Source organism: Bison bison, unplaced genomic scaffold (assembly GCF_000754665.1).
Source record: "Bison bison bison isolate TAMUID 2011002044 unplaced genomic scaffold, Bison_UMD1.0 scf7180017864034, whole genome shotgun sequence".
Classification (NCBI taxonomy): Eukaryota; Metazoa; Chordata; class Mammalia; order Artiodactyla; family Bovidae; genus Bison; species Bison bison.
The window spans coordinates 199,591-223,042 of NW_011494606.1; the positions used below are offsets into that span (position 1 = coordinate 199,591).

At 37.2% G+C, this 23,452-nt stretch overlaps 1 protein-coding gene across 12 annotated transcripts in view; it reads left to right on the forward strand.

Moving 5' to 3' along the window:
- The window catches only part of MYO9A (myosin IXA), a 196,990-nt gene that overhangs the window by 104,257 nt on the left and 69,281 nt on the right, over positions 1-23,452 (forward strand). For all 12 annotated transcript variants that reach the window (XM_010834461.1, XM_010834463.1, XM_010834467.1 and 9 more), the window contains 7 exons: positions 7,664-7,786; positions 12,201-12,281; positions 15,018-15,128; positions 15,986-16,108; positions 18,036-18,185; positions 18,986-19,305; positions 19,902-21,509. In XM_010834461.1, coding sequence (XP_010832763.1) covers positions 7,664-7,786; positions 12,201-12,281; positions 15,018-15,128; positions 15,986-16,108; positions 18,036-18,185; positions 18,986-19,305; positions 19,902-21,509 — 2,516 coding nt within the window. The remainder of the gene's footprint in view (positions 1-7,663; positions 7,787-12,200; positions 12,282-15,017; positions 15,129-15,985; positions 16,109-18,035; positions 18,186-18,985; positions 19,306-19,901; positions 21,510-23,452) is intronic.

Genomic DNA, 23,452 nt, shown 5'->3' on the forward strand with positions numbered 1-23,452 from the left:
TAACCTAAACTTTTTTTCCTTTTTGCTCTTTTGTGAAATCTGAAACTGCTTTCTTACCTTGAGTGTGAATCATTGATGTACATATTCCTACAACTTTTATTGCTACTGGAAATAAGATTCAGTTACTTGTATTAAGGGCACCTCTAGCATCTCATTTTATTGATAAAGGCAGGATTTAGAATGCTTTTTTTTTTTACCATTCTGAATAAACACAGGCAAATATTAAACACATGTTACCTCCAACAGCCCTTAGCCCTCTGTTAATATAGTTCTGTTTGGATAGTACTTTTTTCTTCTAGAGAGTACTTTCCCTCTCATACCTTGAAACCTTCAATCACTTCTATTAAATATATCTTTACAATTTGATCTGCCTTTAAATTTCCAGTCTTTTACCCGCAGTTCCACTGTTGTACATTTCTACTGTGACATCCTGCTCATATCTCAGACTTATGCCCTAAGAGATTTTGCTCTGTTCCTGCCCTACTGAATTTTGTAGTCACTCAGACTCAAACCTTGAAGATAAGTTTATTATCCATTTTAGTTCTCTTTAACAGCAGGAGCAATATCTTCTTAATATTTGTATCTACAGCACCTTGCACAGATCAGATCAGATCAGTCGCTCAGTCGTGTCCGACTCTTTGCGACCCCAGGAATCGCAGCACGCCAGGCCTCCCTGTCCATCACCAACTCCTGGAGTTCACTGAGACTCGCGTCCATCGAGTCAGTGATGCCATCCAGCCATCTCATCCTCTGTCGTCCCCTTTTCCTCTTGACCCCAATCCCTCCCAGCATCAGAGTCTTTTCCAATGAGTCAACTCTTCGCATGAGGTGGCCAAAGTACTGGAGTTTCAGCTTTAGCATCATTCCTTCCAAAGAAATCCCAGGGCTGATCTCCTTCAGAATGGACTGGTTGGATCTCCTTGCAGTCCAGGGGACTCTCAAGAGTCTTCTCCAACACCACAGTCCAAAAGCATCAATTCTTCGGCGCTCAGCCTTCTTCACAGTCCAACTCTCATATCCATACATGACCACAGGGAAAACCATAGCCTTGCTAGACTAACCTTTGTTGGCAAAGTAATGTCTCTGCTTTTGAATATGCTGTCGAGGTTGGTCATAACTTTCCTTCCAAGGAGTAAGCGTCTTTTAATTTCATGGCTGCAGTCACCATCTGCAGTGATTTTGGAACCCCCAAAAATAGTCTGACACTGTTTCCACTGTTTCCCCATCTATTTCCCATGAAGTGATGGGACCGGATGCCATGATCTTCGTTTTCTGAATGTTGAGCTTTAAGCCAACTTTTTCACTCTCCACTTTCACTTTCATCAAGAGGCTTTTTAGTTCCTCTTCACTTTCTGCCATAAGAGTGGTATCATCTGCATATCTGAGGTTATTGATATTTCTCCTGGCAATCTTGATTCCAGCTTGTGTTTCTTCCAGTCCAGTGTTTCTCATGATGTACTCTGCATATAAGTTAATACACAGGGTGACAATATACAGCCTTGATGTACTCCTTTTCCTATTTGGAACCAGTCTGTTGTTCCATGTCCAGTTCTGACTGTTGCTTCCTGACCTGCATACAGATTTCTCAAGAGGCAGGTCAGGTGGTCTGGTATTCCCATCTCTTTCAGAATTTTCCACAGTTTATTGTGATCCACACAGTCAAAGGCTTTGGCATAGTCAATAAAGCAGAAATAGATGTTTTTCTGGAACTCTCTTGCTTTTTCCATGATCCAGCGGATGTTGGCAATTTGATCTCTGGTTCCTCTGCCTTTTCTAAAACCAGCTTGAACATCAGGAAGTTCATGGTTCATATATTGCTGAAGCCTGGCTTGGAGAATTTTGAGCATTACTTTACTAGCATGTGAGATGAGTGCAATTGTGTGGTAGTTTGAGCATTCTTTGGCATTGCCTTTCTTTGGGATTGCAATGAAAACTACCCTTTTCCAGTCCTGTGGCCACTGCTGAGTTTTCCAAATGTGCTGGCATATTGAGTGCAGCACTTTCACAGCATCATCTTTTAGGATTTGGAATAGCTCAACTGGAATTCCATCACCTCCACTAGCTTTGTTCGTAGTGATGCTTTGTAAGGCCCACCTGACTTCACATTCCAGGATGTCTGGCTCTAGGTCAGTGATCACACCATCGTGATTATCTCTTTTTTGTACAGTTCTTCTGTGTATTCTTGCCATCTCTTCTTAATATCTTCTGCTTCTGTTAGGTCCATACCATGCACAGCAGGCAGTAAATAATTGTTTAAAAAAGAATGAATTGACTAATCTGAATAAACTAAACAATGAAGATGGAGTTAAGAAAGGAATAAAGTAGATAATGAACAGAAGACCTAAGAAAGGAATTAAATCCGTTATCTGTTTTCTGCTAGATCTTGGACCTGCACTTCAGTCCTTGTCACATCATGCTGGGCTATTGAAACTGTCCCTTAACTGGTTTTATCTCTTTCTTGGCTTCTTTCCTCCTGTCCACTGCCTTGTTCTGCTCTGCCTTATATCTCCATTCTTCCTTGCACTGTTTTATCTTCATAAATCGGAGTAACCCTGAGATTATCATTTATTTTTTTTAATGTCCTTATAGTCTGTTTCCTTGTACTTAAATGCGATGTATTCTGCCCACTTAGAACAGAACCAGATCTGTAGTAATCATTGAATATTTCTTGATAGATCTAATCATGATGAGTTTCATGGGCATAAGTCTGAGGAAACACTGTTGAAAAATCATTACTTGTTAACCATTCTTTCGTTCATCCAGCTAATATTTATTAAGTTTGCAGAACCAGGGGCTTCCCTGGTGGCTCAGACGGTAAAGAATCTGCCTGCAATGCAGGAGATTGACCCAACCCTGGGTTCAGTCCCTGGGTTGGGAAGATCCCCTGGAGGAGGGCATGGCAACCCACTCCAGTATGCTTGCCTGGAGCATCTCTATGGACAGCAGAGCCTAGTGGGCTACAATCTGTGGGGTTGCAAAGAGTCAGACACGACTGAGCAACTGAGCACGGCACATGCAGAACCAGACACTTTTTAGATGTTGTTTGTGCAGGGATAGACAGTCTAGTCCAAGAACTCTTGCTCTCTTGTAGTGATTCTTTCAGAGAAAGAGAAAAACAATAAAAGATGTAGATGATATTATATGCAAAGAGGAAGATGAAATGACATACTGTTAGCATACAGGTGGGCTGCTTTTGGGGTATGCAACTAATAACTTTATGAAAAAGTTTGGGTATTTAAGCTATAAGTTGAATACTAAGAAAAATCAACCCGTGTAAAGGTCTAATATTCCAAATGAAAAAATTGGGAAAGATCCGCAGATAAGAATGAATGTGGATTTTTTGTTTTAGGTTTTTTTGTTTGTTCGGCTTTTCAATTAAATTCCATGAAGGGAAGCATTTCAACTTAAGTAAAAGCTTTGAAAATTCAACACACACATACCATTATATATTTATGTAAATATTATTATTGTTTTGTGTGACTTTTTTTGGTCAAGAGTATTTGCAGATATTTCTCCATGTCAGAATATAGGTTTATAGTATTTTTAGGTCTGTACACTGTTCAGTTGTGTGGATGAACTTCATGAAAAAAGTTTCGTGTAATTCGTTATCTCTAGTCAGAATTTTTCACTATATTTTTGAAGTACATTGTCAGAAGTTATATTCGATCTCTCCTTAGATAAATACCTTGACAAGAAATTGCTTAATATCAGGAAGGTTATAAGGATTTTCACTCCTAAGAACAATACATAAATGTGCCTGTTTTATGTATACTGAATTTTATTAGTCTTTTTATGTTTGTCAATTGAACGTGCAGTAAATCTCCTTAAAGAAAAGGTGTGTTTTTTGATTAAAGCGACATTGGTTGTCCTCATGTTACTTGTCATGTATATTTTGAGAACTGTCTTTTGAAGTCTTCTGCTTGTTTATGATTACAGGACATGTTCTTTTAAGCTTTTTTTTTTTTTTTTTACTGTTCTTATATATAGATGATAAGTGTTTGTTGGAAATTTTTTTTTCCTTAGGTAGAATCGTTTAAATGTGTATTATACTTAAATTACCACTTGGAAGTTTTTATTTTTTGATGTTTATATTGTCAAAATTAATACTGTTTAGTCTTCTATATTTATCATGCTTTTAACTCAAATCTCTGCTTCTCATACAATGAAACTTTTTCTGCTTTATAAATAACATATTGTTGTGCATCTGTATAGATAGGTTCTTTCCATTGACAAACTCACTGCCGTAAATTAGTAGGATTTTCAAAATTGATTAGTGATTGGCTAAAAGAAGCTCCAAAATCCTTTATTAATACCCTGTTTTGTATTCTTTAGTTGCTTTATGTGTAACTCCTATCTTATTAAGATTAATAATTAGGATTTAAGGATGCAGGTTGATAAGGCACTGTATTTTTGTTTTCCTGTTTATGTGCTCCTGGCTTACTGAATAGTCTAGGGATTGAATTTAATTTATTGTCTCTATGAGTCAGGATTCAACTGCAAGTTACTAATCACCGTGGATATGTTTAAATAGTAAAAGAAGAAAATACTGCTCCTTGGTGCCCAGCTCTTTGCAACCCCATGAATTGTAGCCCACCGGGCTCCTCTGTGCATGAAATTCTCTAGGCAAGAATACCGGAGTGGGTACCCCTTCCCTTCTCCAGGGGATCTTCCTAACCCAGGGAGTGAATCCGGATCTTTTGCATTGAGGGTAGATTCTTTACCATCTGACCCACCAGGGAAGCCCCCTTTTTAAGTATTGCTACTGCTAAGTCGTTTCAGTCGTGTCCGACTCTGCGACCCCATAGATGGCAGCCCACCAGGCTCCCCTGTCCCTGGGATTCTCCAGGCAAGAATACTGGAGTGGGTTGCCATTTCCTTTTCCAATGCGTGAAAGTGAAAAGTGAAAGTGAAAAAGTGAAAAGCTCAGTCCTGTCCGACTCTTCGCGACGCCATGGACTGCAGCCCACCAGGCTCCTCCGTCTATGGGATTTTCCAGGCAAGAGTACTGGAGTGGGGTGCCATTGCCTTTTCCGTTTTAAGTATAAAGGGTATTAATTCAAAGAGGTGCTTACAGAAATCATCAGAAATTATAGAGCAGAACTGACCTCAGCTGTACTCCAAAAGCTAGAAAATGAGGACGCTGCGATCATTGCACCTGCTTCCAGGCTCATGGAGAAGCTGCTATTATTATTGGCTTCCTTACTAAGGTGCTTTTACTAGAGTTGCACTGACAACACAGATGCCCTGCATGCTGTCTCTCAGCACTCTCAAAAGTAGTGCCTGGACACTGGGGCCACAGAAAGCTGAACCACTTTTGTATATGTGTTTGGTGGCAGAAACAAGCTAGTAGCCAAACCCTCTGCCTTGGTTCAGTCAGTTCAGTTCAGTAGCTCAGCAGTGTCTGACTCTTTGCAACCCCATGGACTGCAACACCCCAGGCCTCTCTGTCCATCACCAACTCCCAGAGTTTACTCAAACTCATGTCCATTGAGTTGGTAATGCCGTCCAGCCATCCCATCCTCTGTCGTCCCCTTCTCCTTCTGCCTTCAATCTTTCCCAGCATCAGGGTCTTTTCCAGTGAGTCAGATCTTTGCATCAGGTGACCAAAGTATTGGAGTTTCAGCTTCAACATCAGTCCCTCCAAAGAATATTGAGGACTGATTTTCTTTAGGATAGACTGGTTCGATCTCCTTGCCATCCAAGGGACTCTCAAGAGTCTTCTCCAACACCACAGTTCAAAGGCATCAATTCTTTGGGGCTCAGCTTTCTTTATAGTCCAACTCTCACATACATACATGACTTCTGGAAAAACCATAGATCTGACTAGATGGACATTCATTGGCAAAGTAATGTCTCTGCTTTTTAACATGCTGTCCAGGTTGGTCATAACTTTTCTTCCAAGGAGCAAGTGTCTTTTAATTTCATGGCTGCAGTCACCATCTGCAGTGATTTTGGAGCCCAAAAAAATAACGTCTGACACTGTTTCCACTGTTTCCCCATCTATTTGCCATGAAGTGATGGGACTAGATGCCATGGTCTTAGTTTTCTGAATTTTGAGTTCTAAGCTAACTTTTTCACTCTCCTCTTTCACTTTCATCAAGAGGCTCTTTAGTTTTCTTCACTTTCTGCCATAAGGGTGGTGTCATCTGCATATCTGAGGTTATTGATATTTTTCCCGGCCATCTTGATTCCATCTTGTGCTTCTTCCATCCCAACGTTTCTCATGATGTACTCTGCATATAGTTAAATAAGCAGGGTGACGATATACAGCCTTGACGTACTCCTTTTCCTATTTGGAACCAGTCTGTTGTTCCATGTCCAGTCTAACTGTTGCTTCCTGACCTGCGTACAGATTTCTCAAGAGGCAGGTCAAGTGGTCTGGTATTCCCATCTCTTCCAGAATTTTCCATAGTTTGTTGTGGTCCACACAGTCAAAGGCTTTGGCATAGTCAGTAAAGCAGAAATAGATGTTTTTCTGGAACTCTCTTGCTTTTTTGATGCTCCAGCGGACGTTGGCAATTTGATCTCTGGTTCCTCTGCCTTTTCTAAATCCAGCTTGATCATCTGAAAGTTCACAGTTCAGGTCCTGATGAAGCCTGGTTTGGAGAATTTTGAGCATTACTCTACTAGCATGTAAGATGAATGCAAAACTGCGGTAGTTTGAGCATTCTTTGGCATTGCCTTTCTTTGGGATTGCAATGAAAACTGACCTTTTCCAGTCCTGTGGCCACTGCTGAGTTTTCCAAATTTGCTGGCATATTGAGTACAGCACTTTCACAGCATCATCTTTTAGGATTTGAAATAGATCAACTGAAATTCCATCACCTCCACTACCTTTGTTCATAGTGATGCTTCCTAAGGCCCATTTGACTTCACATTCCAGGATATCTGGCTCTAGGTTGGCGATCACACCATCGTGATTATCTGGGTCATGAAGATCTTTTTTGTATAGTTCTTCTGTGTATTCTTGCCCCCTCTTCTTAATATCTTCTGCTTCTGTTAGGTCCATACCATTTCTGTCCTTTATCAAGCCCATCTTTGCATGAAATGTTCCACTGGTAGCTCTAATTTTCTTGAAGAAATCTCTAGACTTTCCCATTTTATTATTTTCCTCTATTTCTTTGCATAGATCACTGCGGAAGGCTTTCTTATCTCTCCTTGCTATCCTTTGGAACTCTGCATTCAAATGGGTGTATCTTTCCTTTTCTCCCTTGCCTTTTGCTTCTCTTCTTCTCACAGCTATTTGTAAGTCCTCCTCAGACAGCCATTTTGTCTTTTTGCATTTCTTTTCCTTGGGGATGGTATTGATCCCTGCCTCCTGTATAATGTCACGAACCTCTGTCCATAATTCTTCAGGCACTCTGTCTTATCAGATCTAATCCCTTGAATCTGCCTTGGTTAGACCTTCCCAGTTTAACGTGTGGGAATTGTGGAACTTAATCACATCCAGAACCTGAGATGTGAGAGTCTGAGAAATGCAGTTTCTTTTTAGCTGATCAACTTCTGCAAGAAAGCAGAAGATGGGTAGAGTCGATAATGAATATTAATTTCCCATATTCACCACAGTCATACATAGGAATAATAAATACTGGCTTACAACTTTGTTTTCCCTATTTTTAGATCAATTTATGTGAAGAATTTGATTTTTCCTCCTGTTTTTCAGCATTTGCTAGAAGTAAAGTCTTTAAAGCATCTGACAAGTTTGACCATACAGGATCGCATTACCAAGTCTCTTCTTCATTTGCACAAGAAGAAGAAACCTCCCAGCATCAGTGCTCAGTTTCAGGTTGTTTCCTATTTACTTTTTTTCCCTTTTATTTTTAACAAAGAGGAATCTGTTTTGTTCAGATTGAAATCATAAGGTCAAAGTGATCTGCAAGATTCATGTGACTAAAAAGTTATAGTAGAATGGTACTTTTGGTTGGAAGTACCAAAGATGGGAGAAAAATCAGGTGCTTTTGTTCATCTCTGGGTAGTACGTATCCCGAAGAGGAATTCGTTATATTCAACTTGAAGAGAAAAGCACCAGAAAGTTGACTGCCCAGATGTGGCACTGTTAACACAATGATGTATGTTTTTTTCTCTGTGTATTTAAACCTAATGCTACTGCCATCATTATTTAACTAAATGGAATTGTAAGATTTTTCTTGACTTTTTATTTTAGTTTTGTATATATAGGAATCTAGATCATCTTATTATGACTGTGCATTTAGGAATAAATATCATAATAAATTAACCAAATCACTTCCAGAATTAATTTCAAAATACTCTTCATTTTTCCTGTTCTTATCAGATTATCTCTAATATTCTGTTCATTTGCTAGATATTTATGAAAATGAGCTGCAAATCTGAAGGGTAATGGTATTTTAGATAATTTTATTCTACCTTGTGCTTTATCACTCACAGAAGCAGTACTAACTAAAGCATTGTTAATTAAAAATTTCTTTATCTACTGATAGCTATATTTCTATTTTTTAGCACTTTTTCAGTGCTCCTTTTTAATCCAGGATATCTAAATGTAAATTATCTACTAACATGTCACTGGATATGATCTTGTTTGATTTATATAAGTATAGTCCTTAAACCTATAAGCTATAAATGTCATTTTATTTTAGACAATTTTCACCATAGGCCGAGAGAAAATTTTGATTCTATAAAAGCTACTTGGTCAAATGTTTTTTCTTCAAAAAAAAAAAAAAACACACAAAAAAACAAGATTTAAGAGCCAAATAACTTACTAGGTCCTAATAAAGTTAAAGGAAAGACAATTGAATATATGTTGGAAGCTCTGCCATGAATTTTACACAAACCTTAAATCACAATCCTATGGGTTAATGGTATTTGATTATTTAAAAAGAGAGAGGTGTTGCTTGGCCCTGTTTATCTAAGGAAGCATTAGTCCCCTTTCATGATAAGGAAGAGTAGAACCATTAAGCTACTGTGTCCTTTGTTTCATCATCTTCGTTCTTTTACAGGAGCCTCTTTATCAAACTCAGTCTTTAATCTGAAGAATACTCGTTACAGCTACTACAATAAAAGCTTAATTATAGTCCTATAATGTGCCTTAAAATCCCCCACACTCAGGAATTATGGATATTTTCAAATTATATTCATGTATTGTATTTAACATTTACAAAGAGTCATCTGTAATGTTTCTACTATGTTGTTAAATATTATAAGAGTAATGAATTAATTTTTCTAAACTTCTTATTATTTAGAAAATACAGTGAACAAAAACAAATGAAAGTCATTTACCATCCAGAAACATAATGATAAATGTACTACATTTTCCATATTCCTTATTAAATATTTATACATATGCATTATCTATTTTTCCTGCAATTCTGTGAGATGAATACCATCATTCTTATTGTACAGATGAGGAAATTAGAAGTGATGGAGATAGATGGCAGCCAGATGTCTGTGACTTCACACCCTTCTTGTGAATGAATGTTTATTTTCATCAAAGTGAAAATGTAGAACTCATGAAGGATTAACTGATATAGGAATTGCCCTTCTATTATGAGCATCTAGAAAACTAGGCAAAAGGTAAACATAGAGTGTTTTTAGTTATCAGACAATAAGCATTACAGGATTATGATCCCTGAGAAAAGGGAAATAAATGAGGCAAGTCCCAGGTTACTACACAAAGATAGTTTGCTGTAGCCCAGGGAGAGGGAGCCCAAACAGATGCAAAAGGTTTTGCTCTGAACCTACCCTCACAAAGCTTAATAAAAGGAAGTCTTGAAAGAATCAAAATGATTCAGTGTAACTCAACCCCAGGGGCAACTGTCTGTTGCTCTTTAAAGAAATACAGCAAAATCAAAGAATATAAAATCACTCCAGTGTCCAATCTGAAATTATTAGGCATGTGAAGAATCAGGGAAAGAACCACCCATAACAAGACAGAAAAATTAATCATTAGAAACAGATTGTAAAAATAACAGAGATGATGGAAATAGTAGATGAGGATCTCAAATAGTTATTATAAACCATATAAGTATGTCCAGAGATGTAAGAAAAACGAGAAAAATGAGAAAAAATAGAAGACAGGAAAAAGACTCAAATGATTAATCATTTCAGAGATTAAAATTGTAATATTTGGAAATGAGATAAACTAGTTGGGATTAGTGCTGGGATTGGAACTAAGCCCTGTAATTAGTGATTTAGAGTTTACATTTACTTTAAAATGCAGAGAGATGTAATAAACAATGATGGGGAAAAAAACGAAAAAAAGCATTAGTAGCTTGTGGGAAAATATCAGGTCATTGAACATAGATGTAATTGACATCTAAGAAGGAAAGGCAAAAGAGGGGGATACAGAAAAAATTTTGAAGAAATAGCGACAAAAATATTTTCTGATTTTTATGAATAATATAAGCTCAAATATCAAAGAATCTCAACAAGTCCCAAGCAAAACACCCCCCTGCCAAGCATATCAAGACACATCACATCAAATTGCTAAAGCCAGTTAAAAAAAGAAAATTTTAAATACAACCAAAGGGAAAAAGATGATATTTATGTTCTATGAAATGAAAATAAGAATAACAATATGTTTCTCATCATAAACTATGAAAACCAGAATTCAAGAGTAGTATTTTTAAAAGCCTGAAAGAAAAAAAAAAAATTGTCACTCTAAAATTCTCTGCACAAGTGAGTAATGAAGGTTAGAGACTTTTTTAGACAAACAAAAGTTGAGAGATTTCAGTTCCAGGAAATCTACAATATAAGAATGTTAAATTTGGGATAAAAATGATGAGAAAACCACAGAATTTGGATCTATACAAAACATTAAGATTGCCAGAATGACAGAATGTAACTATAAAAAGTTTTTTCTTCTTTGAACCTTTAAAAAAAGATAATTGGTTGTAGAAGACAAAAATAATAGTATGTTGTAAGGTACAAATAAGACATACGACAAAGTAGCACAAAAGAAAGGAGGGGCTAACTGTAAGTTTATACTGTTGTAACTTTTTACTCTAGATAGTCAAAGGGGAAGGAAAAATTTTTAAGTATTTTAAAAATAAATGAGAATAAAGCATCAAAATTTGTGCAGGGCAGCTAAGGTAGTATTCCAAGGTTAATTTATAACAATAAATTCTCTTATTAGAAAAAGTAAAAGCCTCACATCAGTAATCTATGGTTCTACCCTAGAAAACTGGAAAAACAAGAACATTAAACCCAAAGCAAACAGGAGTGAAATTATAAAGTAGAATCATCAATGAAATGAAAAATAGAAAAATAATAAGAGAAAACCCAATGAAATAAAAAAGCTGGTTCTTTGAAAATATCAGAAAATTTATATACCTCTAGTTAGACTAACCTGGAAAAAACAGGCAAAGCACAAATAATCAGCATCAGGAATGGAAGAGGGAACATCGTTACATACTTAAAGGTTAAAATTGAAACAGGAGACTACTACCTTCCTGGATATTCTACTGCAGGAGTCCCCAACCTCTGAGATCTAATGCTTGATAATCTGAGGTGGAGCTGATGTCATGATAATAGAAATAAAGTGCACAATCAGTGTAATGCACTTGAATCATCCTGAAACTATCCCCCTCCCACCCGGCTCCAGTTCATGGAAAAACTGTCTTCCGTGAACCTGGTCCTTTGTATCAGAAAGGTTGGGGACTGCTGCCCTACTGAATGGTTTTCCCAAAGTTGCTTTCTAATACTGCATGCATTTGAATAAAATTGTTTCATGAATTCTGAAGAAAAGTAAAAAATTTATTGTAGACTTGTGTAGTTGCTAAGTCATGTCCAACTCTTTGGGACCCCAAGGACTATAACCTGTGAGGCTCCTCTATCCATAGGATTTCCCAGGCAAGAATACTGGAGTAGATTGCCATTTCCTTTTCCAGGGGATCTTCTCAAACTGGGGATTGAAACATTGCCTGCTTGGCAGGTGGATTCTTTACCATATAGCCACCTGCGAAGCTCCCATTATATATTTAGATGACTCTAAAATTATTTGCAGTATTTACCATTGCTAGTCTCTCAGCTGTAAGGTTAAACTGCCATCCTTGTCCTTAACTGGCCTCAGTTTAATCAGTATGGCATTGTACACAATTTGCTTTTCAGAAACAAACCTAGTTCTGTGTTTATCACTTGTTTTTGCATATTTTACCAACATCATAAATCATTTGTTTCCAGTTTGGAATGAGAGACAGTGCTAACTATATTGCTTTGTATTGCAGGTGTCATTAAGCAAGCTGATGGAAACACTTGGTCAAGCAGAACCGTATTTTGTAAAGTGCATTCGCTCTAATGCTGAAAAGGTAAGAATGTCTCTTAAATGAGAGCTTCTAGCTCAGCTTACTTCACACCAAACTTTAAATTCGTTCTAAGGAGGATATGTGGAAGTGAAGAGCTGTTTATAATCTTTATAAGGAAAACAGTGTTCTGAATTTTCTATGGATATCCTTCTAATTTCCTCACTTACCTGCCTATGAACTATTTATATGAGCTCAATTTAGCATTTTCTAAAATTTAGCATCTGCTACATGTAGAAACAAAAATCTCTTGAAATTCCATTATACAAAATAATTTTTTGCAACTTTTGTTACCCTAAATTAATCTCTTGTTCAGACATAAGGTATTAATCAATCACTCTTAAAGAACTTGCCTGGCATTTTTCATGTTTAGATTCTTGTCTCTTTAAAATAGGTTACTGTGGACATTTTTTATTTCCTTCTTTTATGTGACAGTTCCCCTAATTAGAGCTTTGCAAAATATGTCTATTAAGTGTAAACATTTATCATCTTTATGTCCATCATAGGAAAAAATAGTTCCAGCCCAAACTTCTGAAATGTAGTAGGAAATTAGGTTCAGCTTTCTTAATTCTTAAGAAGCAGTCTCCAGCTTTGCCAGTTACAAGTTTTGTGGTCTTAAATGAGTTGCATGACTTCTCTGTGCCTTAAATAATTTCATGTGTAATTATATACTGTAAGAATATACTGTAATTGTAGGACAACTCATAAGTATTTCATGAGTACGTGAGAAAAAACCTATGTAGTACTTAGAATGTTCCTGGTCCCTACTAAGTGCTTGGTAAATGTTAGCTATTCTGTAATGATTGGTTCTTTTATGGTGACAAAAAGGGAAACTGTTTTATTTACAGTTAAAGAGAAATTTGAGTCCCTGTTATTGAGACCTTGTTCTACAAAGAGTTCAATTAATAAGGTATTTAAGGACACAGAATAAGTGCTAAATAAATGTTAACTGCTATTATTATTTAACATAAGCTGCCCACTTGACTTTTCTCTTGACAGTTGGTATACCCTATCTTTCTGCAGGAAAATATTTGGGATTTCCTTAGTGGAAAATTGAAGATGGTATTTAGAAAATAAGGAGAAATACCAGAAATTTCAAATACATCTTCTTTTGAATGTCTAAAAACACACCTAAGAGATACTTAGGAGTGACTAGTGATGAGGGACTATAGGAATTTTTTATTTTCCAGGGTGTCTTACAGGATTCTGAAAGAGATGGGCATACCAGACCACCTGACCTGCCTCTTGAGAAACCTGTATGCAGGTCAGGAAGCAACAGTTAGAACTGGACATGGAACAACAGACTGGTTCCAAATAGGAAAAGGAGTATGTCATGGCTGTATATTGTCACCCTGCTTATTTAACTTCTATGCAGAGTACATCATGAGAAAGGCTGGGCTGGAAGAAGCACAAGCTGGAATCAAGATGGCTGGGAGAAATACCAATAACCTCAAATATGCAGATGACACTACCCTTACGGCAGAAAGTGAAGAGGAACTAAAAAAAGCCTCTTGATGAAAGTGAAAGAGGAGAGTGAAGAAGTTGGCTTAAAGCTCAACATTCAGAAAACTAAGATCATGGCATCTGGTCCCATCACTTCATGGCAAATAGATGGGGAAACAGTGGAAACAGTGGCTGACTTTATTTTTCTGGGCTCCAGAATCACTGCAGATTGTGATTTCAGGCATGAAATTAAAAGACGCTTACTTCTTGGAAGGAAAGTTATGACCAACCTAGAGCATATTAAAAAGCAGAGACATTACTTTGCCAACAAAGGTCTGTCTAGTCAAGGCTATGGTTTTTCCAGTAGTCATGTGTGGATGTGAGAGTTGGATTATAAAGAAAGCAGAGCACCGAAGAATTGATGCTTTTGAACTGTGGTGTTGGAGAAGACTCTCGAGAGTCCCTTGGACTGCAAGGAGATCCAACCAGTCCATCCTAAAGGAGATCAGTCCTGGGTGTTCGTTGGAAGGACTGATGTTGAAGCTGAAACTCCAATGCTTTGGCCACCTGATGTGAAGAGTTGACTCATTTGAAAAGACCCTGATGCTGGGAAAGATTGAGGGCAGGAGGAGAAGGGGACAACAGAGGATGAGATGGTTGGAAGGCATCATCGACTCGATGGACATGGATTTGGGTGGACTCCGGGAGTTGGTGATGGACAGGGAGGCCTGACGTGCTGCAGTTCATGGGGTTGCAGAGTTGGACACGACTGAGTGACTGAATTGAACTGAACTTACAGGATCATCAACAAGAACTATTTAGGGAGATAAACTGCTCTTAATCTTGTACTAGTCATAGAAGATGAATCTGTCAGCTCTCAAGTTAAGGCAACTGGAAGCTTGTAGAGTGGGTGGTTTCTGAGTGAGATGGTGGGTAAAATCTTAACAAAAATATACTTTTAACTATGTATGTTAATCTTGTTACAAATTTTATAGTGACTAAACTCTGTGGCCTGTGGGCAGCAACATTTCCTTTTGAGTTTTGAGGGCACTTTTCTTCTGCAAGTTGTGAAGCCTGGAAGCTTGGTGTTTCTTTTTTTTCCCTTTAGTCAGGCAGTCAGAACTTTTCTGAAGCTACCAGTTGTGGAGGTAAGATTGTCTCATTGCCTCTGCTGTATCTTAACCAGACAACCTCCGGTCAGTTCCTAGATATTCAGAATTTAACTATACTTAGAAAACAAACATAAATTTGGAGATCTGTTCTTCTGGGTTAACCGTTTTTCTGTTTGCTTTGTTTTAGTTACCGTTAAGGTTCAATGATGCCTTGGTGCTTAGACAGCTTCGGTACACTGGGATGCTGGAGACAGTTCGAATTCGCCAATCAGGATACAGCTGCAAATATTCTTTCCAGGTTATGCTTTTATAATGATATTTAAATATATATGTACATCAAGTAAATTTGTCCTGTGTCTTGCTTATTTTTCATTTGGGACTCATTTGTTTATTTCTCTTAATTCTCCTCCCCATTCTATCTTTCATATACAGAATTGAAGAGGGATAGAGAATACTCATTTCCATTGACTGACAGCAATATCATTAAGCTTGTGTTGTAGTAGATTCCACTTCTTGGCTATTCTCATTTGATCTGAATGTTTGCTTATATAAGTTTACTCATAACACGGCAGTTCTTCACAGTGATTACTCCAGTAACTGAAATACTCTAATCAGAGCAATCTAGTTCAAAAGAAAAGATCCCTTTTGATTTTCCCTAAAGCTTTCTCAGCAGAATTTTCTTTCATAGTATGCTGCCAACAAGGCTTTCAGCTGTTCTCGTGGGCTGCTGCTGATGTGGGTATAGAAATTATTTTGAAGCTTTTCAGAAGCTGAGCACATCTTTACTGTTGAGGGAACGCTTTATTTTCAGTTATAACCTGAAATAGCTGCCACCTTTCCTTATTTTTCTGCTAAAAATTTCAGAACCTTATTAAGTAACTTTTTCTTTGGTCTTTAGTATAGCTTTTTCAAAGGGAGAATTAGTTTCTGTCCTTCTTTTCTTCCGCTTTGATAACAAAATATGTAGAAATCTCTACTCCCCATTTTGCTAATTAATTAACTTCTTGTAATATTTTAAATTAACAAGTAATTTCTTGGTTTCACCCTGTTTAAAATAATGAGACAGAAATCAATAAAAGGACAATTAACTTGTTTGGGATCTTGTTTACATGTAATTCTCTTGTGATTTTACAATATTTTCTTTTCGTTTTTCAGGATTTTGTGAGCCATTTCCATGTGCTTCTTCCCCGAAACATTATTCCATCCAAATTTAACATTCAGGATTTCTTCAGGAAAATAAATCTTAATCCAGATAATTATCAAGTTGGAAAATCCATGGTAAATATAATATATACAGGCCTTGTCCAAATTGAGTATGTTTTTGTAGGCAGCAGTGGAGACACAAACGGGGAGCACAGACTTGTGGACATGGTGGGGGAAGGAGAGGGTGGGACGAATTGAGAGAGAGCAGCACTGAGACACATACGTTATCATATTAATGTAAGATGAGAATATTAATACAGATTAAAATTACCAATTAATCTAAAATTAGATAGCTGATAGAAATTTGCCATATGACACAGGGAGCTCACATCTGGTGCTCTGTGATAACCTAGAGGGGTGGGATAAGGTGGAAGGTGGGAGGGAGGTTTAAGAAGGAGGGGACATATGTGTACCTATGGTTGATTCATGTTGATATATGGCTGAAACCAATGCAATATTGTATAGCAATTATCCTCCAATTAAAAGTAAATAAATTTAAAAAAATAATAATTATCCAATACAAAATATTATTAAAGTGATACTTTATGTTCTTTCTTTAAAAAAAAATAATGGCAGTCTTGGCCTAGGAGAATGTTGATAAGAAAGATAATGTACAAGATATTATAAGGAAATTGATTAGACCAAGATTTTTAGTTAATGAGATGGTCAGTATTAATCAAAGAGCTTATGACCAATGTTTTAGTGCTGCCTATAATTTTAACTGCTTAAAAAGCATCTCTTTCTAGGTATTCTACTATAATTTTCAACTCAGTTTGCCCAAAGTGACGTTAGCCAGATTCCCTTACTGTCTTGAACTAACCAACTGCTCTTTTTCTCTGTCACCTTTCTTGTAGTTTCTAGGCTAGAAACCATAATCATATATGGGTTACCCTTCACTTTAACCTTTTTACAAAAAAGTTGTTCCATTGTTTTTCCTTACAAATGATTCTTACATCTCTGCCTTTCCCTACATTCCTACTGTTTCCATTTTAGTTCTGTTTCTTGCTCTCACACATTTCTTTTATAGTAAACAGACCCATCATCGATATCAGTCTGTTATTCCGTGTAACTCACTCTGCCCTTAGTATCAAAATCATCATCTTCATATACTTCTTTCTTTATGTCAGTTTCCTGCTCAGTAATAATCACCCAGTAACCTCCTGATTAAACATCTTTCTCTTTTTCAAGAACCTCCATGTTGTGACTTCATACTCTTTAATTGTTCCGTGGTCCTCTGTATGTACATTTATTCTTATTTCCAGCTCCTTGTTTTGCTCAGGTAGGGTCCTCTGTCTCTTGCCCTTGATAGCTTACTGTTTGACTCTATGGGTTTCTGATACCTATCTGTGCTTTTTAAAAATCTTTTTTAAATTTTTGACAAAAATGGGAGATGGTGGACGTGTTTCTTAGTTTGATTGTGATAATCATTTCACAGTGTTTATATATGCATCAAAACATCACATTGTACATCTTAAACATATACAGTTTTTAATATCTATCTGCTCTTAAAGTTGAGGTGTAAATCCTGTTTCCAGAGGGACTGTGTCTAATTTATCTTTCTATCCCCCTAAATTCCTAAAGATTTTTAATTGAATGAAAGAGTGAATAAACAAACTGATGAATATCTTTGGGCAGCAAAGAAGCCTTTGATGCATACTGGATTTTAAAAGATCATTGTTATTTATCACTATTATAATCATTGGCTCCTGACAGCAGTGAATTTCCCCAGGGAATAATATATCACAATCTCTGGCACTGGGATTTTTATACCTATGCTCACCTTTCCAGTTTCCCTTCTAAATTCTAATACCTCCTTTCCAATTTGAGAATGATTGCTTTGGCTAAATCATAGAAATATCAGGACTACTTGTACATGCCTGCTGCTGTACCCGTTCTTCTCTAAAAAATCTTACCATGGGAATCATCACAGGAATGACGATGCATTAAATAAATTTCTCGTTTCTTCTTAAGCTGTATTCTTCATCTCTTTCCCTTTTGGTAGGTGTTCCTAAAGGAGCAGGAACGACAACACCTACAGGATCTGCTTCACCAAGAGGTGCTCCGCAGAATCGTACTGCTGCAGCGATGGTTCAGGGTCTTGCTATGTAGGCAGCATTTCCTCCATCTGAGACAGGCATCTATTGTCATCCAGGTGGGAAGTAAAGGATTCTTTGCATGAGATTGGCCAGTTTATTTAGCATGTGTTTTAGGAACTAGAAATGTTTTATTGTGAAGCATTTAAGTAAGAATGTAAATTTCTTCAGAGATGCGAATGTGTCATACTCATTTTTTAAATGTTCATAGCAACCAACAGATTGACCTGGCAATACAATAATAGACTACTAGTAAATATATTAATGTACAGTTGAAATTAAATTGAATTTATAGTCATAATGTCTTTGAGGTATAATTAGGAGCAAAGGAGTTATGTGCCTTAATTTCTGTTGACAGTTATTTTTAGTTTTCTTAGTGATATTTGAGAATGGTACATATTATTGTTATAATTATTCAAAGTCGTATTTTACATTTATCTTTTTATTTTTTCCCTCATTGATTTCTCCCTCATTGACAACTGTTTTCCATAGAACCTTTTTTATTTGTGCAAAAAAGTCTTTAATATCTTAATCTTTGAAATGTATGCACATTGACCCATTAGTACTGGCAAATTGTAGGTGAGAATATAATGTAATTTATTAAAATTAATTTGTAGGGCATGAAATAATCAAAAACTTAAATTATTTTAAGTTGTATAATTAACTTCATCAAGGTTATATTGTCTAAAATTGTTATTTTCACTAAGCATATCTGGAAAACATTTTTTTTACTTTAACCACCCACAATTTAGCTGTTTAGCTACTTAATCTCTAGTTATGACATAAGAGATTTCTTTTTTCTTTTTTCTGTGAAAATTTGTTATATGATACCAGTTTTATTATTTTGTCTTCCCCACAGCAATTCTGGAGGAATTATGTACATCAGAAGCAAGTCAGAGATGCAGCTGTGCAGAAAGATGCTTTACTTATGGCAAGTGCGGCCACTCTTCTGCAAGCCTCCTGGCGTGCTCACGTACAGAGGCAGCGGTATTTGGAGCTGCGGACTGCCACCATTGTCATCCAGCGGAGATGGAGGGAGCACTGTCGGCGGAGGCACTTGGCCGCTGTCTGTATACAGGCACGATGGAAAGGCTACAGGGAAAGTAAGAGGTATCAAGAACAAAGGAACAAAATTATCCTTTTGCAGTCACTGTGTAGAGGATTCAGAGCAAGACAAAGGTAATCTTCATTGCTATAATAATTAACTCCTCTTTTCTCAAGTACTTTGCTTATATGTCTGCTCTAACAGTTGCCTAAACTTGAATTAGAACTGGTTGTGTACAGTTTGTCTTCTCTTCTAGACTGTGATCCCCCCAGCAGTTTTAAACCACATTGTGTGGTTTATAATATTGAATTAAATTGGATTGAAAACCTACATGGTCTGTGGTTATAACTGCTAAGAATTAACTTTACATTGGGTTGAATCCTTAAAAATTGGCAACATTCCAACTGTTTTTACTTCAGAAACTTTAATTTCATTTTTAAAGTTTATCTTAAAATAAGATGTTATTAAAATGAGAGCTTTGCTTCTGAGTTAACTTATGCTTTGATTAGAGTGCCCAATTTGGAATAATATACTTAATAAAACATCATCTCACTCATAGAAACAGAATTCTGAAATATGCATCCATGTTAAAGAAATATTTAAAATTATAAAAAAATTTTTTTGAGACTTTTTTTCACTTTTTAAAAAATTCTGAATAAACTTATTCTCTCCATTGGTAACCAAGAGATATCTCTAACCATTTTTTTTTTTTTTCCCTGTTTTGATATAGATTTAAATCTCTGAAAGAACAAAAAGTAAAAGAAGCAAAACTAGAACTTGGATTGGCAAGTATCAAGCCTTATGGGACTCTGGAAATTCATGGTTCAGACCCTTCAAAATGGGAGGATTGTTCATTTGACAGCAGAGTAAAAGCCATAGAGGAATGTAAATCTGTGATAGAGAGTAATCGAATTAGTCATGAAAGTTCAATGGACTGCTTGAATGAGTCCCCAAACAAGCGACAGGAGAGAGCCAGAAGTCAAAGTGGTGTGGACTTGCAGGAAAATGTGATTGTAAGAGAGAGACCCAAGTCCTTGGAAGATCTCCACCAGAAAAAAGTGAGTCGGGCCAAAAGAGAAAGTCGGAGAATGAGAGAACTAGAGCAAGCTATATTTAGCTTAGAATTGCTGAAAGTCCGTTCTCTTGGTGGTGTGTCTCCTTCAGAAGAACGTAGATGGTCTACGGAACTGATGCCTGAGGGCCTTCAGTCTTTACAGGGCACCCCTGATAGTGAAAGCTCGCAAGGAAGCTTGGAACTCCTGAGCTGTGAGGAGAGCCAAAAGAGCAAACCCGAGCCCGTAATTCTAGATGAAAGAGACTTGCCATTTGTACCACCTGAGGTATCTCACAGTCCAGATTTTGATCCACAGGACTATTCTCTCAGTGCTGCAAGTGAGACTAACTATACATTGACTCAAAGGGGGGCACCCTCTGACTCAGTGCATTTAAAGAATGGGGCTATGAAGGAAAAACTGGTTTGTAGTTCTGAATCTATTACCTGTAAACCACAGCTGAGAGACCCCTTTGTTTCAAATAGTTTGCCTACATTTTTTTATATTCCCCATCAAGACCCATTGAAAATGAGCTCCCAACTAGACACAAGTGTCAAGAGAAGCAAACGACTGGAAAGTGAAGAAACGCTTCCATCTCTTACTTTGGATATCAGCAGGGAAGCTGGAAAGTACCACCTCCCAGGAGAAAATCAGGTTGTTGCTTCTTTGAATATAGATTCTTCAAATACTGTGCTGAAGAAGTTAGAAAAGTTGAACACTGAGAAGGAAGAAAGGCAAAAGCAATTGCAGCAGCAGAATGAAAAAGAGATGATGAAACAGATTCGCCGACAAAAAGATATTTTAGAAAAGGAACGTAAAGCCTTCAAGACAATTGAAAAACCAAGAACTGGGGAGAGTTTTCTGATACCATCTTTCCATCAGTCAAAGCAGAGAATAGAGAGACCATCCTCTCTACTCATCCTGAAAACCCCAAATAAGGATGAAGAACCCAGTATGGTTGGGACTCCGTCAGTAACTATAAAAGATTCTGTTCTTGCCCCAAAAGACAGTCCCTCTGCTCACTTACCCTTGAAGGATCGACCTGTCACTCTGTTCTTTGAAAGAAAAGGAGGCCCAGGCCAATCTCATACTGTCAAGGAATTATCCAAGACAGACGGAATGTCCACCCAACTGAATGTTGCCTGTAAACACTCTCATAGTCGCATCTCAAAGAGAGAACACCTTAGGCCTGCTCATCCTTGTAGCCACAAATCTGATGACCCTTTCAGAGATGGAGCTACTAAGGCCATTTTTTTCACGCCAAAGGAAAATATGAGTAGTTCCCTGTAAGTGAAGTGTTTATTTTTATGTATAAATGAGAAACTTTTTGGAAATTTTCATTAAGGTACCTTGGTCTACCTCAGTTATTTGTATGGGTGCTACTCAAATTAGCCATTTTCTGTGTAAAAAATTTCCTGATTGTTGACTATACCAGCCACCTGAAAATTGGATATAATTATACCCTGGGAGTCTCTGACTAAGCACAGGCAGCAGGATTTTTAGTGCCCCCCCATTAAGGGAGAAAGCATTTGTGGAAAGCCATAGAGTGGCTGGAAATGCTGTAGACATTCGGCAAATGCGGGTTGCCCCACAGTTATTAGGTGTAGCAGTCCAAGCTTGTTTGTATCAGGCTTTAAAATTAATGGGATTTGTGATAGCTGTTGGCCTATTTATGGTCTTCATTAAGATCTTTTTACTTTTTTGAGGGGAGTGGATAAAAGCTATAATATTTACCATCTTAACCAATTTAAAGTGTACAGTTCAGTAGTGTTAACCATATGCACGTTGTTGAGCAACAAATCTAGAACTTTATCTTGCAAAATAAATTCAGTTACCCTTGAAAGCAGCTCTCCTTTTCCCTTTCCCCCAGCCCCTGGCAACCGCCATTCTACCTTCTGTTTATAAGAATGGCTACTTTATTTTATTTTTATTTTTGGCTGCACTGCGACCAGGGATTGAACCTAGGCCCTCAGCAGTGAAAGCTTGAAGTCCTGACCACTGGATAGCTGGAGAATTCCCTGTGACTACTTTAGATAGCTTGTATAACTGGAAGTTCCTTCTATTTTTAAGTTGTCTTAACTAGTGGTAGCTGTGAGAAAGCATTTAAGTGGTACATAAAACAAATTTTATAAAATTTAAAATATTTGTATTAAGCCCAGTTACACGGTGGATTCTTTCAGTTCTTGTGGAAGAATATCACTGTTTAAATGAAAGGAGAGCTATATCTTAGGGCTAAAAAAGTTAAATTTCATATTAACTGTGAAAATAACTTTCTCATCAAATCCTGAGCTTTTTAAAAAATATTTCAGTCTTTAAAAAACTGCATACAGATTTTACAGAAAATGGGCAGGAGATCATTGATATTTTATTTTTCCACTAAGAATTTTTATATCATATTATAAAATGCAGTTGGACTACGTGACAGCTTGAGATCCTAGTCCTGCCCATTAACCTGTAGATTGTCCGTAGCATATAAGCTCATCAAAAAATGTTAAGAACATACTATTTTCTGCTTTCTGATTTAGTTATGTGAGGGATGTTTGTGTGTGTGTGTATAGTTGTTAGACCCATGAATCTGTTTTATAGAAGACTTCAGTTCAGTCACTTAGTCGTGTCTGACTCTTTGTGACTCCATTGACTGTAGCACACCAGGCCTCCCTGTCCATCACCAACTTCCCGAGTTTACTCAAACTCATGTCCATTGAGTCGGTGATGCCATCCAACCATCTCGTCCTCTGTTGTCCTCTTCTCCTCCTGCCTTCAATGTTTCCCAGCATCAGAGTCTTTCCAAATGAGTCAGATCTTTGCATCAGGTGGCCAAAGTATTAGAGTTTCAGCTTTAGCATTAGTCCTTCCAATGAATATTGAGGACTGATAACCTTTAGGATGGACTGGTTGGATCTCCTTGCAGTCCAAGGGACTCTCAAGAGTCAAAAGCATCAATTATTTGGCACTCAGCTTTCTTTATAGTCCAACTCTCACATACATACATGACTACTGAAAAAACCATACCCTTGACTAGATGGATCTTTGTTGGCAAAGTAATGTTTCTGCTTTTTAATACGCTGTCTAGATTGGTCGTAACTTTTCTTCCAAGGAGCAAGTGTCTTTTAATTTCATGGCTGCAGTCACCATCTGCAGTGATTTTGGAGCCCCAAAAAATAAAGTCTGTCACTGTTTCCACTATTTCTCCATCTATTTGCCATGAAGTGATGGGACCAGATGCCAC